Source organism: Podarcis cretensis (genome assembly GCF_951804945.1).
Source record: "Podarcis cretensis genome assembly, chromosome: 16".
In the NCBI taxonomy this organism is placed as follows: Eukaryota; Metazoa; Chordata; class Lepidosauria; order Squamata; family Lacertidae; genus Podarcis; species Podarcis cretensis.
The window spans coordinates 8,506,150-8,523,534 of record NC_137186.1 but is presented as its reverse complement, the minus strand read 5'-3'; the positions used below and the strand labels follow the sequence as shown (position 1 = coordinate 8,523,534).

The 17,385-nt window shown below is 51.7% G+C and overlaps 1 protein-coding gene across 3 annotated transcripts in view; it reads right to left on the bottom strand.

Moving 5' to 3' along the window:
- DENND4B (DENN domain containing 4B) overlaps positions 1–17,385 on the bottom strand; it is a 59,086-nt gene that overhangs the window by 6,859 nt on the left and 34,842 nt on the right. For 2 of the 3 annotated variants that reach the window (XM_079957895.1, XM_079957896.1), the window contains exons 13-24: positions 17,023–17,168; positions 15,821–15,960; positions 14,006–14,129; positions 12,240–12,446; positions 11,131–11,259; positions 9,923–10,076; positions 8,711–8,881; positions 6,776–7,206; positions 5,362–5,466; positions 4,522–4,697; positions 3,114–3,303; positions 1,823–2,068 (exon numbers count right to left, since the gene is read on the bottom strand). In XM_079957895.1, the coding sequence (XP_079814021.1) occupies positions 1,823–2,068; positions 3,114–3,303; positions 4,522–4,697; positions 5,362–5,466; positions 6,776–7,206; positions 8,711–8,881; positions 9,923–10,076; positions 11,131–11,259; positions 12,240–12,446; positions 14,006–14,129; positions 15,821–15,960; positions 17,023–17,168 (2,219 nt within the window). The remainder of the gene's footprint in view (positions 1–1,822; positions 2,069–3,113; positions 3,304–4,521; positions 4,698–5,361; positions 5,467–6,775; positions 7,207–8,710; positions 8,882–9,922; positions 10,077–11,130; positions 11,260–12,239; positions 12,447–14,005; positions 14,130–15,820; positions 15,961–17,022; positions 17,169–17,385) is intronic. The other variant, XM_079957897.1, reaches the window with a different exon arrangement.

Below are 17,385 nucleotides of genomic sequence, written 5' to 3'. Positions count from 1 at the left end.
TGAGGGCCTTCTGGTGGTTCCCTCATTGAGAGAAGCCAAGTTACAGGGAACTAGGCAAGGGCCTTCTCGGTGGTGGCACCCGCCCTGTGGAACGCCCTCCCATCAGATGTCAAAGAGAACAACAACTACCTGACATTTAGAAGACATCTGAAGGCAGCCCTGTTCAGGGAAGTTTTTAATATGTGACATTTTTATGTATTTTTAATCTTTGTTGGAAGCTGCCCAGAGTGGCTGGGGAAACCCAGCCAGATGGGCGGGGTATAAATAATAAATTATTATTATTATTAAACCACCCCTTTTTTCATACGGACTGGAATCTTGGCTTGCCTTTAGGGAAAGGATCAAGGCAAAGCAACAGGGCACTTGGATGAGGAAGGCCTCCGGTTCCGCCATCTCCAGGTATGTCTGCCCCAAATCCCAACAGTCTGACTTAATATAAGGTATCTTCCTCTGTGACTATTTAAATATATATGGGCAGTGTACAAATAATAAATTATTATTATTATTATTAAATATAAGCCGTATTGAGAAGCCAATGGTCAGAGATGAGGGGAGTTGGAGTCTAGCAACACTTGGAGGGTCACACCCTGGCTCCTCCCCAACCCTGGTAACAGAATCATGGAATTGTAGAGTTGGAAGGGACCCCGAGGGTCATCTAGTCCAACCCCCCCCAAAATGCAGGAATCTCAGATAAAGCATCCAGGACATATGACCATCCAATCTCTCCCCAACTTCCCGAGGGAGACGGTTCCACTACTGAGCAGCTCTTACTGTCAGATCTCTAACGGTCAGAAAGTCACAGGACAATTTCTGGACAACTTGCTTTAGGGCAATGGGAAGGAACCAGAAGTTGCTAGACTACAACTCCCATCACCAGGGATGGCCAGGGCTAATGTGTGTGGCAGTCCAGCTACACCTGCAGGACCACAGGCTCACTGTGTGAAACATGCCCCAGCCAATCAGAGATCACATATCACATCATCATCATAATAATAAATTTTATTTATACCCCTCTCTCCCTGGCCAGAGCCAGGCTCAGGGCGGCTAACACCAATAAAATCACAGTAAAAGCATAATAGGGGGAAAAGAGAGGGGGGGGGGAGAAAAACAAACCAACCAATTTAAAATGCAATTTAAAATGCAGCCTCATTTTAAATAGCTGATAAATCAATACCATAAGGGGAGGGAAACATAAGGGTCACACCAAGTCCAAACCAAAGGCCAGGCGGAACAGCTCTGTCTTGCAGGACCTGCGGAAAGATGTCAAGTCCCACAGGGCCCTAGTCTCTTGTGACAAAGCGTACCACCACGTCGGGTCCAGTGCTGAAAAGGCCCTGGCCCTAGTTGAGACCAATCTAGCCACCTTGCAACTTGGGACCTTCAAGGTGTTGTCATTTGTGGACCTTAAGGTCCTCTGCGGGGCATAACAGGAGAGGCGGTCCCATAGGTACGTGGGTCCTAGGCTGCATAGGGCTTTAATGCACTTTCAGAGGTGTAAACTCCCATCACCCCTGACTGCTGGGAGTCGGGAGTCCAGCAATTTCTGGAGGGCAACAGGCTCTGTGCCCCTGCTTTACACCTCTGCAATTGTATTTAATATATGATCCCTGATTGGTTGGGATGTGTGTCCAGGGCAGGGAGCCTCTGGTCCTTTAGATGTTGCTGGCCTTCCATCACCCATGACCATTGGGCCAGGCTGCCTGGGGTTGATGGGAGTCCAACAATGTGTTGAAGGGCCATAGAAGTTTCCCACCTCTCTTGGTCTAACCTACTTCGCAGGGTTGTTGCTGTGAGGATAAGGAAGGAAGGGGAGATGCGTCACCTGTGGCGCTGACCGGAAGTGCTTGCTGGCCAGGAGCAGCTGGGGGAGGCTGCTGGGCAGATCCAGGCGCTGGAAGTACCACACCAGGTTCCAGTAGATGATTGGGTGGTTGTCCACCAGCTCCGGCTGAGACAGGAAGTCCCCTCCCTCGTTCTCCAGGAGGGTCTCCAGCTCCTTCCGCAGGACTAAGGGGCTCAGGTAGGCAAAGGCCAGGTGTTCCACTTCGGGGGCCGGACCCTGAGGAACCTGGAAGCGGGGGGGACGAAGCACAGGTAAGAACAAGGAAGGCGTCGCGACAGACGTCAACCCTTGCGTTGCTCTCGCCCATTTTCAACTTTACCGCCGGACCCCACAATATAAAAAAGGGGCCAGGATAAAAAAAATGGATAGGTAGGAAAACAGGAAGCTGACTTATACAGAGGGGGGATGCTTGGTTCAGTTCTCTGGACGGAGAACTGCCTTCCACTTGCCCTCCTGGCAAGCTTCTGGGGGCCGCATTGCAACAGTGGGAAGGGCCCAGAGGCAACAGGAGGACAAGAGATTAATCTGAATTTCACCTCTGTAACAGTATGTTTCTGGCAGTTCTTATTCTTAACCGTAAGCAGGCTTAAGCCCCATCAGGTAAAAAGGTGGGGTATGAATAAATTTCTACATGCACACTCATACAAACACCAGGCAAGCAAGAGGCAGTATCAGATTTGGGTGAGGACTAGAAAGCTGATTTTTTAATTTTACTTTAAAGAAGCTAAATCGCAGAACCCGCGCCATGCTTGGTAGGGATCGAACGTGGCCATACAGCATCAAGCCAATGTTCCAGAAGCAAGTCCGCAGCATTTAATGCCAAGGGGGTGAGCCTGGGTTCAAAATAGGCCTGTCTAGCTAGAATGAGGGGAGGGGAGGGTGGGGACCACAGGCTCAGGGGCCAGATGTGGCCCTCCACATACACCCTTCGCTAGGCCTGCTTTGTATCCTAAGTGTTTTTTCCTGCAACTTGAAGCCAGGGGTTCGAGTCCTACCCTCCCTTGAACCCTGATTATGCCCTCTGGCTTCCCTGGATGAGTCTATTGCCTGTAGCAGGAACTAGCCCCATCGCGCAAAGGTGCCATTTACATGTGTTGCCCCACCCACTTTTGCCTCTGGCTCCGCCCACCACTGGCATCACGCGGCCCTCGAGGGCTTGCCCAAACGGGAATAAGGCCCTTGGGCTCTCCGTGTTGCTCCTCCTCTCATCGCAACTTCCCCGTTTTCTAGCTGCAAGACCCAGAAGGTTCTTCCCCAAGCCCATCCACACCGGAGATTCGGTGAAGCCGTTGCACAGAGACCCAGCCCTGGACTCCCTTCCGGGTTCCGGCTCAGCTTCATCCAGAGACAGGCAGTGGGAGCGGTCGCTGAGGACGGGGCCCTGGCTCCCTGGGGCGGGGGCTTCACTGTCCCGCGGCCAATCGGAGGAGATAGAGCTGGTGTCCGAGGTGTCGGCGATGCTGGGGAGGCGGAAATGATGGAGAGAAAAACATCTACTCAATATATACGCCAACGTATTCTAGTCCTCCCCCGTTTTTTTTTGGCAAACATGAGGACTAGAGCCTTACTTAAAAAAAGCAAGCACCAAGCGTCTTCCTTCAGCCCCGCACTCAAAACAAGCCAAGACAGCTAACCTGTTTCTCGGCCTGCGTTGCAAGAAGGGAAAATCACATGTCCGTATGTGTAATAAATAAATCCCTGCACCTAGAAAACTAGAATGCTGGAGAAGATGCTGCTGGACTCCATCATCCTGTAGGTGCATGGAATATTTGGAGGGGTTTTTTTGCTTTTGTTTTTTGGACTTTTTTTTTTTAAAAAGAGAGAGGAATTGAGCTCTCCTCTGAAGGTAAAAATGGCACAACCCAGACACAGAAGGCTGTATCCAACCAAGTTCTACTCCAGGGTAAAAGGTAAAGGTAAAGGTACCCCTGCCCGTACGGGCCAGTCTTGACAGACTCTGGGGTTGTGCGCCCATCTCACTTAAGAGGCCAGGGGCCAGCGCTGTCTGGCGACACTTCCGGGTCACGTGGCCAGCGTGACATCGCTGCTCTGGCGAGCCAGAGCCGGCCGCACACGGAAACGCCGTTTACCTTCCCGCTGGTAAGCGGTCCCTATTTATCTACTTGCACCCGGAGGTGCTTTCGAACTGCTAGGTTGGCAGGCGCTGGGACCGAGCAGCGGGAGCGCACCCCGCCGCAGGGATTCGAACCGCCGACCTTTCGATCGGCAAGCCCTAGGCGCTGAGGCTTTAACCCACAGCGCCACCTGCGTCCCTAAGACCTATTGAAAACGGACCTAAATTAGTTATGTTGATTCATTTCAACGGTTCTTCTTTGAAAAAAAAGCCCAGTATTGCATACAATTCCAGGCTGACCACAGTTTGCTGTTATTTGCAAAGGGCTAAACCTCTTGTCTCTGGAATCCTAAGAACTGTCTCAGTTCTCCAATTCTCTGCCAGCCATCCGCTCTGGCGCCACCTACTGGTGGCTCCCTGACTTTTGCCCCACCAGTCTTAGGAGCCTTTCATTGGTTGTAAACACTGCCTGTCATTGCCTCTGGTGTCACCAAGTGGTGGGTCCCCTAAGTTCCGCCCCACCAGTCCCAATGGACAGCAGCCAGTGCTGCTGACCAGGCCACCCCTACAATGAAAGGGGAGTGGAACCGCCCGGGGTTCTGACCTGGGGGCTGCCTGGAAATCCTGGATCTCAATGCTGAGGAAGGGCACGAAGGGTCGGGCGCAGAAGGAGCAGGTGGTGTTCAGGTTGGAATCGTCCGAACTCCAGCCGGCCATCACCTCTTCGTCGTACACCAGCGAGCTGCAGGCCTGGCACCGGGAACAGCTAGAGAGCAGGACCTGAGGAAGTTCAGGAAAGAAAGTTGCTTGGCAAAGGCCCATAGAATCACAGAGGCCAAAGAGTCGCTTGCAGACTGTCCGTTGAAATAAGACAGTTCCCGGCCTGCAAGCTTAAAGTCATGGCACACAAGGACAAAGCAACAGGGAGGGAAGAGGAAAAAAGCAAGCTCTGGCATTGGCTCTTGAAGAACCGGTTCTTATTTGTGGCATAGGAACAACTCAGGAGCGGGAGGCACCTAATGGAGCTCGTATTTCAGAAGAAGGTGGAGGACAGCGTTGTGTAGGGGTTACAGTGACAGACTTGGACCTGCGAGACCCGAGTTCTAGTCTCTCTGCTCACCGGCTAACCTTGGACCATTCACAGGCCCTCAGATTAACCCACCTCCTGGGGTTGTTGCAAGGATGAATTGGCGTTGGGGCAGGGGGGGAACCCTTGATTTCCTAGGGAGAAAAGGCACAGTAGAAATGTAACACTAAATTAAATGAATTTAAACAGTCCAGCTGCAGTGTTTTGAACCAGTGTTTTGATTGCATTGCAAATAACTGAGGCTTAATTAGGATGCTTGGAGAGTACACCTACAGCACATTAATTTACGGATGGTGGAGAGAGGAGCTTTTGAGGGATGCAGGCAGAACGAGTCAGGGAGGGCAAGCTGGAATATACCTCAACCGCCGGAGACTCTGTCAGCAGATCGGTGGATTTCCGGAGGTTGAAACTGCACAAGGAGCTGTTCGAATAATCGTACTCGCTGCCCAGGGACACGGAACTCTGTTGCAAAGAAAAGTGGGGTGGAGAATATTTGTTGGAATTTTATAGCATAAATCGTAACAAGAAATAACGCAGGCCTCAAACGCAGACAGTGAATCGAGTAACCAAGCAAGGAGGAAGGGCGATAATAGGATCCCGGGTAAAGGCAACTCCCCATTTACATGGGGGTTAAGTCCCGAGGCAGCGCACATGTAAGCAAAATTGCGTTTATTGGGAACACAATTAAAGAGACCTGCAAACACCACAATCGCTCCCTCCAAACCTCCTTGCTCAAATTCCGACCCTCCACAGGCCTCAAAGGCTCATGGAATTGCACTTGCAACGGCTTATGGGATTGCTAAACATAGTTTTTTTGCGCTCTTTCAGGGCCATTTTCGCCCCTTTTCATGCCACTTCCGGGTTTGTTTTTCATCTCCGCCAAGCTAAGCAGTTGGCTCCTTACCTCTCTCGCCCTGACCTAGCCACTGTGATCCACGCAACGGTCACCTCCAGACTGGATTACTGTGACTCGCTCTACGTGGGGCTGCCCTTGAGACTGACCCAGAAACTCCAGCGGGTGCAGAATGCCGCAGCGAGACTCCTTACGGGGTCTTCGCTGCGAGATCACATTCACCCGGTGCTATACCAGCTGCACTGGCTCCCGGTGGAGTACAGGATCAGGTTTAAGGTGCTGGTTTTAACCTTTCAAGCCCTATACAGCCTAGGACCCTCGTACCTACGGGACCGCCTCTCCTGGTACGTCCCACGGAGGACCTTAGGGTCTTCAACAAAAACATCTTGGAGGTCCCGGGCCACAGGGAGGTTAGGCTGGCCTCGACCAGAGCCAGGGCTTTTTCGGCTGTGGCCCCGATCTGGTGGAACGCTCTGTCACAAGAGACTAGGGTCCTGCGGGACTTGAAATCTTTCTGCAGGGCCTGCAAGACAGAGCTGTTGCACCAGCCCTTTGGCCAGGGCACAGTCTGACCCCCTCCTTTGGCAATACTCACAGAACTCTAGCCCAATGGTGGCCATTAATCTGATTTGAACTGATTTTATAATGAAATGAAATGATTTTAGAATGTTGTATCATTTTACTGCTGTTAGCCACTCTGAGCCCGGCTTCGGCCGGGGAGGACGAGATATAAATAAATAAATAATAAGAATAAGAATAAGAATAAGAATAATAATTACTTTGGCGAGACGCAGCCCTTGAACACACATAAATGAGGAGTTGCCTAAACAGGCCAGAAGCCTTTATTCCAAAACCTGCTTTGTTCCAGAACCACCTCTGGCACGATTACCGCACAGCCTGTCGCTCAGGCCTCCTTACCTCTGAGGCAGTGGAGCCCGGGCGCTCGCGTGGAAGCAACAAGCGGCTTTCCAGTGGGCTGCGGCGAGGTGGGAGGTCCCGCTGCTCGGACCCGCGGCATGCGTGCGAATGCTCCGCGGTTGTGCCGTGTCTCAGCGATGGCCGCTTGATGGGCGAGAGCAGCTGCTGGAGTTTGGCGGCTAGGCTTCTGCGCGGTGTGCCGCTCCCTATGCCGCGGTTTTCCGCCCCCGTGGTGGAGCCTTCCAACCGCCCCGGGCCCGGCTGAGTGTCCACGCTGCTCAGGGTCAACCTGTCGCTCTCGTCTGTCAAGAAGCTGCTGACGTCCGACAGGCTCCCGTCCTCGGAGCTCCCGGCCTGGCCTTGCAGCCAGTGGGGCAGGGCGGGGAGCGTGCTGCTGCCGCCCTGGTCTGTGGCGCCCAGGCCCTTGGTCGCTGCAAAGCGGGAGAGGACAGGAAAGGACTGATATGGGTTACAGCAGTACGTTTCCGAGCACAATTCAAAGTGTTGGTGCTGACCTTTAAAGCCCTAAATGGCCTCAGTCCAGTATACCTGAAGGAGCATCTCCACCCTCATCATTCTGCCCAGACACTGAGGTCCAGCTCCGAGGGCCTTCTGGCGGTTCCCTCATTGCGAGAAGCCAAGTTACAGGGAGCCAGGCAGAGGGCCTTCTCGGTAGTGGCACCTGCCCTGTGGAATGCCTTCCCACCAGATGTCAAAGAGATAAACAACTATATGACTTTTAGAAGACATCTGAAGGCAGACCTGTTCAGGGAAGTTTTTAATGTGTGATATTTTAATGCATTTTTATTCTTTGTTGGAAGCCACCCAGAGTGACTGGAGAAACCCAGCCAGATGGGTGGGGTATAAATAATAAATTATTATTATTATTATTATTAGGCCAGGGCGTGGGGTCAAATGCAGCCCTCCAAGCCATGCTATCCGGCCCTCAGGGCATGCCAAGCACTGTCCCTGCTTTGTACCCTCCTTGAGGGTTTTTGCCTAGCTCCTTGAGGGTTTTTCCCTAGTCTCGGCCTGCCTTAATGTCGGGTAAAGCAGGTAGGGTGGGCAAATGTGTGTAAGGAAGTGTCCTACTGTTAGAAATAAAATTCATGCTCATTGCCCCTCCCACTTTGGGCTCTGTCCCTGCCCACCACTGGCACACAGCCCTTGGAATGTTCATTGCTCCTCCCATGTTGGGCTCTGGCCCCGCCCACCACGACAGACGGCCATTGGAATGTTCATTGCCCCTCCCACTTTTGCCTCTGGCCCCGCCCACCACTGGCACACAGCCCTTGGAATGTTCATTGCCCCTCCCACTTTGGGCTCTGGCCCCACCCACCATGACACACGGCCCTTGGAATGTTCATTGCCCCTCCCACTTTGGGCTCTGGCCCCGCCCGCCACTGGCACATGGCCACCGGAAACCTGCGAGGGAATGTGGCAGATACAGCGGGGCAGAAAGGTATTGCTGAATGTTGGCCTAGTTTAGAGAAAAAGCAAGTAAGAGGAACACCAGAACTTGGGGACACCCAGCGTTAAACTGTGGAACTCCCTGCCACAGGAGGCAGCAACGGCCACCAAGGTGGATGGCTTTAAAAGGGGACTGGGCAAATTCACGGAGGGGAAGGCTATCAAGGCCAATAGCCATGACAGCTGTCTTCTGACTCGACAGTCGGAGGCAGTGATGCTTTTGAATACCAGCTGCAGGAAGCCACAAGAGAGAACGATGCTCTTGTGCTCAGGTCTAACTGATCCAAGGGCTCTTATTAGGTTCTCCCTCCTCCCCCTGTTGGATATATTGATCCTGTTGCAACTATTTTCGAGATCCTTAATGCATTTCGCCCATCTCCCATTTTAAAAAAGAAAGGAAGGAAGAAAAGAAATAGGAGATGTTGCCCCTCTCCAAGGACCCCTCCGTCCACCTCCAAAACTCACCATGAGCCACTCCAGCTTCTGGCTCCTGCTGAGGGAAACTGAGGCTGCCGCTCTTCACCAGTGAAGTGGACGGAAGGTTCTCGGTCACGTTGCCCCCAGACCAAGTCGTCTGCCGCTGCAGATTGGACCGGGACCGGGACCGGGAGCCTGGCATCTTGATGCCTCTGCCTTCTGCCAACGGAAGCAGGAAGAAAAATGCCGTCTCCTGCAGCCAGCTCGGACCAAACCTTTTAAGTCCTTTGCATTATGATTAACCTGCTAGCATATCCATCCCAATGAGCTCTAGATGACACTTTTCTGAACCTGCTTATGTCCCCTCACCCAGACCCCACCTCAAAGCAGTTTGGGGAAATCAAATCACACTTTCAAAGGCACCTTTCAACCATCAACACTCTCCCTCCTCAATGTTTTTCTCTCTCCCTGAACTGCCTCCGCCAGGGACCGTTCTCCCAGGCAACACCTGAGGTAGCAAGGCCCCTTCCATCGGCTTGCCAAGCTTGCCCCATCTTCCATGGGGCAGCCCTTTAGCTATACGAAGATGGCTATCATGTGTGATGGCCTGGGAATCGGATTCAGAGGCTGAATCGGAGGAATCCCAGCCTGCACAGGAGTCCCCGCCTCCAGGACCAGCTGAGCTGGGGCTGGGGCTTGAACCTGAAGGGCCCTCACCTGTGCCGGATCCTCAGGAGCAGGCACCAGCTGAGTCTGCTCTGGCTCCGGAGATGATTGAGGACCCATTGCCTGCAGGTGCTCCACTCTCAGCCCCGTCAGGGGAAGCTGAGGTTGCCTCTGGGTCCAGTGACCCTCCAGCCTCTCCTGAGCTGCAGAGGCTCAGGGCAGAGAGGCGGAGGGAACTAAGTTCTCACAGGAGGAGTGCTTGCCTCCAGGCCAGGAGAGGCGAGTCACCTGAGGATCGGGGCCACCCTATGCCTTGGGGCAGATAAAAGCCAGCCAGCCCAGTCCCAGGTTGCGGGAGCAACATTGTTGGTAACCCGTTCCTGGCGGCACCCTGTCCTGCTCTTCTGCCAGAGTTCCTGGCCTCACCCCGCTTCAGCCTTGACGGACAGCCCCCATACCACACCCTCGACCTCGGACTGGACTCGGACCACGCCGCACGGTAACTCCCCAGGACCAGAACATCAACTCTCCTCTTCCCCAGGCTAAACATACCAAGCTCCTTCAACCGTTCCTCATAAGGCAAGGTTTCCATACCTGACTGGCTGCTGACGCTCTGGGATTCTGCCTCGTGCTGCCGCTGCCGCAGGGGCTGGCGGAACTGGGCGGCCCCCAGGACGACGTTGCGCAGCTTGGCCCAGCGGAGGCGGCCTCCCTGGGTACCAGACGGCCATTTGCATTCCAAAATGGCCTATGGAGGAGGTGAGAGGGTAACAAAGCAAGTGGCGGGCGGAAGGGAGCTCTCAGGATCTCGAGACCACATAACACCAGTCTTGAAAGACCTACATTGGCTCCCAGTCCATTTCCGAGCACAATTCAAAGTGTTGGTGCTGACCTATAAAGCCCTAAACGGCCTTGGCCCAGTATACCTGAAGGAGTGTCTCCATCCCCATCGTTCTGCCCAGACACTGAGGTCCGGCTCCGAGGGCATTCTGGTGGTTCCCTCACTGCAAGAAGCTAAGCTACAGGGAACCAGGCAGAGGGCCTTCTCGGTGGTGGCGCCCGCCCTGTAGAACACCCTTCCACCAGATGTCAAAGAGATAAACAACTACCTGACATTTAGAAGACATCTGAAGGCAGCCCTGTTCAAGGAAGTTTTTAATGTGTGACATTTTAATGTATTTTTAATCTTTGCTGGAAGCCGGCCAGAGTGACTGGGGAAACCCAGCCAGATGGGCGGGGTACAAATAATAAATTACTATTGCTATTACTACTGGTAGATCTCAGGGCAATTTGCCGAAGATCAGCAAGGGATTTTGATCCACAGTTATAAAGCTTTCGTCTCCTCCCTAAATTGGGTGAGAAATAATGCTTAGGGGCCAAACTAGGCATGAGCATCCTTCTGCAGTTCCCTGGCCTGAATATGTGGCTCTTTCTATCTTCCTGAGAGTCCCCTGGGCAAGTTCCCTACAGCATCTTCCATTCCAGAACCACATAGGAGCACAGGTAGCAGTTCCAAGCCCTCTCAGCCTTGCGCTGAGACAACATCTTCCATAACTCAGCCAGCTGGGCTTGCTAGGAGCTCTCCAGGGTCCTGATCTGTCTTTTCAACTCCTCAGACCAGACTCTGGGCCAGAAAGCTTCTCATAATCACCACCACTTCTCTCTGCAGGTCCCCCGAACCCCATGGGGAACAGCAGACGCCGGACACACATCCTTATACCCTGTGCCCTGTTGAAGCAGAAAGCCCTCTGGCAAAGCCAAGGCAGCACGAGGGAAAGTGGAGAGGTCTGCAAGCGAGGTACCTTGTTGTAGTAGCCATAGGTGATGGTGTTGGGCACAATGCCAGCCCGCTTCATCTCCAGCAGCACTCGGACGGAGAGGACAGGCTCGCCGTATTGACCACACAGCTGCATCAGGATTCGGTAGCACACCTGAGAAGCGGGAGAGCAAAGAGAGGGCATGAACAGTTGTGGGTTGCTTATCCCCTTCCCTGCCTTACCCCTTGCCAAGGGAGAATCCCACATGACAGACCTACAATTCAGTATAACTGAAGGAGCATCTCCACCCCTATCGTTCTGCCCGGACACTGAGGTCCAGCACTGAGGGCCTTCTGATGGTTCCCTCACTGTGAGAAGCCAAGTTACAGGGAACCAGGCAGAGGGCCTTCTTGGTAGTGGCACCTGTGGAACACCCTCCCACCAGATGTCAAAGAGAACAACAACTACCAGACTTTTAGAAGACATCTGAAGGCAGCCCTGTATTTACGGGACCACCTCTCCTGGTCTGCCCCGCAGAGGACCTTAAGGTCCATGAATAATCATAGTTTAGATGTCCCGGGCCCTAAGGAAGTCAGACTATCCTCCACTAGGGCCAGGGCCTTCTCAGTGATGGCTCCAACCTGGTGGAATGCTCTGTCCCATGAGACCAGGGCCCTGCAGAATTTAACCTTCTGCAGGACCCATAAGACAGAGCTATTCTGCCTGGCTTTCAACCTGAATTTAGCCTGATCTTTCATTCCTCTTCCTTCCGTCCCCCTTTTATGAAGATTACCCGCTCTGGGATCCCACAGCTAATTCTCCCCTGGTCTCCTTGCTGGCCCAAATAGGACTAATTTAGCCAGCTAGCCCTGGTGATCATCTAATGTTTATTGGATGGATTTCCCCCCTAAATTCTGAATTTATTGTTATTCATGTTTTATACTGTATTTTATGCTGTTTTTTTGTTGCATCAATTAAGTATTTTAAATCTGTTGTTAGCCGCCCTGAGCCCGGTTTTCTGAACCGGGAAGGGCGGGGTATAAATAAAAAAATATTATTATTTATTATAAGCAGCAGGTTCAGATGAACTCAAAGGACCGAACCAATTCTGCACACTAGACATCGGGGAGACGGCATCAGGCTCCAGCAACTACCTCATCGGGAAGCACCACCTTCTTGGTCTCCATCTGCTTGAGCACCTCATAGGCTGTCTGCAGGGCCCGCACCTTAGAGGTTGCAGCCCGCACGTAGGTGGGCAGCGTGATGAACCACAGGCCGTAGCAGTGCCCCAGCAGGCACTTCGCCCACATATCGGGCATCGCAGAGTACTTCTGAGCCACCCGCTGGGCTACCTTCATTTCCTGGAAGGGGTGGGGAATGAATGAACGAATCTTTATTTGCGTCAGCCATCGGCCGTAGCAATAAAACAACAATAAGATAGACAAAAAATAGAAATAAAAAGTCAATTATATATAACACATTTTAGGGTTTTGAATCAATAAGATAGTGGATCTTATTCTGATTGCCCCAGCTAAAAAAACCCCTTGCAACCTTTGCTGTCACCTGCTCATCTTGATGATCTGCCAAGAGAAAGGGCTGGGCGACCCGGAATGGACAATAAAAGAGGGGTGGTAATCTCCTTCCTTTATAAAGAGTGCAAGCCAGAAGGGCATGCGCCACCGATTTGGTACTGCCATCTCCACGGGGACATAAACTTTTTTATGTGGAATCTGTTGGAATTGTCCCTCGAGTGGGGAAGATTTGTGGGGTTTTGGGGAGAAGAAAGAGAGAAGGTCACAAGTGAACTCGAACAATTTATTTCTCAACTGCACTGTAGCCCAAGGTCAACAGGAATTAAGGTAAAGGTAAAGGGACCCCTGACCATTAGGTCCAGTCCTGACCGACTCTGGGGTTGTGGCACTCATCTCGCTTTATTGGCTGAGGGAGCCGGCGTACAGCTTCCTGATCATGTGGCCAGAATGACTAAGCCGCTTCTGACGAACCAGAGCAGCACACAGAAACGCTGTTTACCTTCCCGCCAGAGCGGTACCTATTTATCTACTTGCACTTTGACATACTTTCGAACTGCTAGGTGGGCAGGAGCTGGGACCGAGCAATGGGAGCTCACCCCGTCGCAGGGATTCGAACCGCCGACCTTCTGATTGGCAAGCCCTACGCTCTGTGGTTTAACCCACAGCGCCACCCGCGTCCCCAACAGGGATTCGCCAGGGTTATTTCTACCCAGAGCAGACCTGATAAAGTTAATTAACCAGGGTTAGGCCACATCTGAACCCTACTACTAAAGCCCTGTGGTATCTTTTCAAACTGTCATGGCTTCCCCCGCAGGACTCTTGGGAACTGTGGTCAGTTATGGGTGCTGAGAGTTCGGAGACTACTATTCCCTTTACAGAGCTATAACTCCCAGAGTTCCCTGGGAAGAGGGATTGAATGACAAAACAGCTCTGGGAATGAGGTCTCCTAACAGCTCTCAGCACCCTCAACAAATGACAGTCCCCAGAATCCTTTGTGGGGAAAGCCGTGTCTATTTAAAATGATATTTCACACACAGGGCTTTAAATGTGCAATGTGAAAGTGCCCTTAAAGGACTCCACCCCTATCGTTCAGCCAAGGCACTGAGGTCCAGCTCCGAGGGCCTTCTGGCAGTTTCCTCCCTGCGAGAAGTGAGGTTACAGGGAACCAGGCAGAGGGCCTTCTCGGTGGTGGCACCCGCCCTGTGGACCGCCCTCCCATCAGATGTCCAGGAAATAAACAACTATCTGACTTTTAGAAGACATCTGAAGGCAGCCCTGTATTGGGAAATTTTTTATGTCTCATGTTTTACAATTTTTTATGTGCTATAAGGCACAGAGTGGCTGGGGACACTTGTAACCACTGCTGCAAGCCTAGGCGCAAACCCTACCTGTTTGGTCCTGCGTGGAGCTGGGCTGCTGGGAGCGCTGGTCCGGGCTTGGCAGAGTGAGGGCATGAGCTGGTCCTGGGGCCGCTCAAAAAGCTTGGCCTGCAGCCTGGGAAAGCCGTCATACCTGGAGTGAAGAGAGAGAAGGAGGCGGTTGGCTGAGTTGTGGCCTTCCCCCTTAAAATAAAGTTTCTAGACCTCCTGCTTCTGAATAGTTCTAAACAGGCACATAGGAACGGCCATATACAGAGTCAGACCACTGTCCCCCTAGCTCAGCACAGACCACACTGACGTTCAGCAGCTCTCCGGGGTTTCATGCAAATTTGCAAAGCAGATGCTATAGCACTGAGTGGCAGCCCTTTCCTGCAAAAGGAAAGTAAGATTCTAGTCCTCACTGTTCTGAATAAATAGGAAAATGGGTCACTTGAGTTGGACGGTTGGTGCATCTAGCTCAATATCGCTGACACGGACTGGTTTCAGCGCTCTTCAAGATTTCAGACAGGCATCTTTACTGAAGATTTTGGGATGGAATTCTTCTTGCAAGTTGGGGTTGTTCTGCTGGTGAGTTAGAACCCTTCCCCAAAGAGGCTCTCATCTCCATGTCAAGAGTTGATGTACCAACATGCTTACTTGTGCAACCCCATCCTGGTTTCCGCTGGTCACCTCAAGGTGTGACCGGGATGACTGCAGGCCCACTAATTAATTTCAAAGGGTCTTATCTGAGTAGGGTCAACATTCTGATGCAACCCAAAAAAACCCAAAAATGAAATCTCAAGCTATGCTCTCTCTCAACATTTGAACAAAATTATCTAAACCGTTTATCTTTCTCCCACACCCCAATTTATACAGTGGTACCTCGGGTTAAGTACTTAATTCGTTCCAGAGGTCCGTTCTTAACCTGAAACTGTTCTTAACCTGAAGCACCCTGTCAGGGAACTGACATCGGAGCCAGAAGTGGAGGCAGGGCTCCCAAGCGATGCCGGAGAAGGGCCAAGCAGGGAGAGAGGGAACTCATCGGCTGGGGAAGGAAATCAGCGTAACACCAGGGATAAAGGGGGGTGGTTGGGGGAATCGGAGAGGGGTCTCCAGGACTCTTCACTGGAGACCAGCGGGGAGAGCACAGATCCTCCTCTGCCCACACCCACCCTGCGCAGAAGACTTCCGCGCAGGGAAAGTAGGCGTAGACTTGGCGTCAAAGAGCTTTTGTGCTGGAAGAAGTTTAAGAAACGCCCACTGACGGATTCTGCCAGCAACTGAACAGCCATGGAGTGAAGGGGCTGTCAGCCAAGACAGGTTTAACCAGGCAACCTAGCCAGTAGTGGCGGTAACTTACGCACGAGCAACCCCTTATAACCATTACACACCCCTTTAGCTAATGGGGCCTCCCGCTGTCGCTGCACCGCCGGAGCCTGATTTCTGTTCTTATCCTGAAGCAAAGTTCTTAACCTGAAGCACTATTTCTGGGTTAGCGGAATGTGTAACCTGAAGCGTATGTAACACGAGGTACCACTGTACACACAGAATCAATGTGTGTTATGGTAAGTGACACAGAAGCCTTCTTCAAACACTTGGAGGGTTGTCACGTTGAAGGTAGAGCAAGCTAGATTTCCACTGCTCCAGAAGGCAGAACCTGAACCAAGGCGTTCAAGTTGCAAGAAAAGAAGTTACGACTAAATGTTAGGAGGAATGTCCTGATAGTAAGAGCTGTTCGGCTGGGGACTCTTTAGCTGTGATTTCTGCATCACAGAGGGCTGGGCTGGATGACTCCTGAGGGGCCCCTTCCCAACTCTGCCATGCTGTGATTCCAGCAGAACTCACTGGTAGCATGGTGGCAGCTCGGCGCCATTGGGTCCGGTGGGCTCCTCCGGGGGCATGATGAAGACGGTGTGTTCGCTGCCATGAGTGTCGTCTAGTTCGATCAGGGGAGATTCCTCCATCTTCTCCAGGTCCACCTGCACCTGAGCAGGAACAGCGATGGCAGGAGAGAGAGAGGTCTTGTGATGTGCATTAACGTGGCATCATGGCCTCACATCAGGGGATCTAAAAAAGTCCCTTTTTTAATTTAATGACCATTTGAAGGAGCTTTTGTAGACTGCAAAAGCCTTACAGTGGTATCTTGGTTCTCAAACTTAATCCGTTCCAGAAGTCTGTTCCAAAAACAAAGCGTTCCAAAACCAAGGCGTGCTTTCCCAAAGAAAGTACAGTGGTACCTCTGGTTATGTACTTAATTCGTTCTAGAGGTCCGTTCTTAACCTGAAACTGTTCTTAACCTGAAGCACCACTTTAGCTAATGGGGCCTCTTGCTGCCGCCATGCAGCAGTAGCACGATTTCTGTTCTCATCCTGAAGCAAAGTTCTTAACCCGAGGTACTATTTCTGGGTTAGCGGAGTCTTAACCTGAAGCATCTGTAACCTGAAGCGTATGTAACCCGAGGTACCATTGTAAAGCAAAATGGAATAATTCATTCCAGACTTTTAAAAACAGCAATTTAACATGAATACTATCTAACGAGACCATTGATCCATAAAATGAAAGCAATAAACAATGTACTGCAGTCACACAATCAGTAGCTGAACTGGGTTCTACACAGTCACAAAAACAAAACAAAAAGATCCGCAAAAACAAAAAAGCAAAATAAATAGCAAAAACAGACAGTCTTCAGTGTAACACTCAGAATGGAAGCATGACACTCAAATCGGAAGCGTAACACTCAAAACAGAGCACATTCAGCTTCTCAAAAAAGTTCGCAAACCGGAACACTTCTGGGTTTGCAGTGTTTGGGTTCCAAGTTGTTTGAGTACCAATGTGTTTGAGAACCAAGGTACCACTGTACTGGGACTGGATTAAGGTCTGCGGGGGCAGCCACCCACCCTTGACTGAAGTATCCCCCCACTGCTTTAAGTAGCGCACTCGACAGATGAAATTCACCAAATCTCATTTTGACTGTTCAATAGCCTGATCTGTACAGCACCCATTTCCTGGGCCCCAGCTGAACCCACATTTAGCTCCCTTCCTGTCACCTTCTCTACGCAGGAGTCGAAGAACTCTAGGGACGTGTGGCGGTCGTTGACGAAGGAGCACTCCTCAATGAACTGCGTGAAGAGTTGGGTGCGGAGGAGCTGCCCGTAAAACTTGTGATACGCCCGGTCACGTGACTTCAGGAAGCCTGGATTGGGGAGGGGGGAGAATGGGAGGCAGTGGTGGTGTACTGGTTAGAGCACTGGACCAGGTAGACTCAGGTTCAAATCTGCACTCAAGATATTGTCGTTGTTGTTGCCGTTGTTATCTACTTATCTCATGAAGTTTATGTACTATATGATTGCAGAAAACAAGCAAAAAACCTCAAAGAGGTTTTGCAAAAAAATAAAGCGACGAAACAGTTG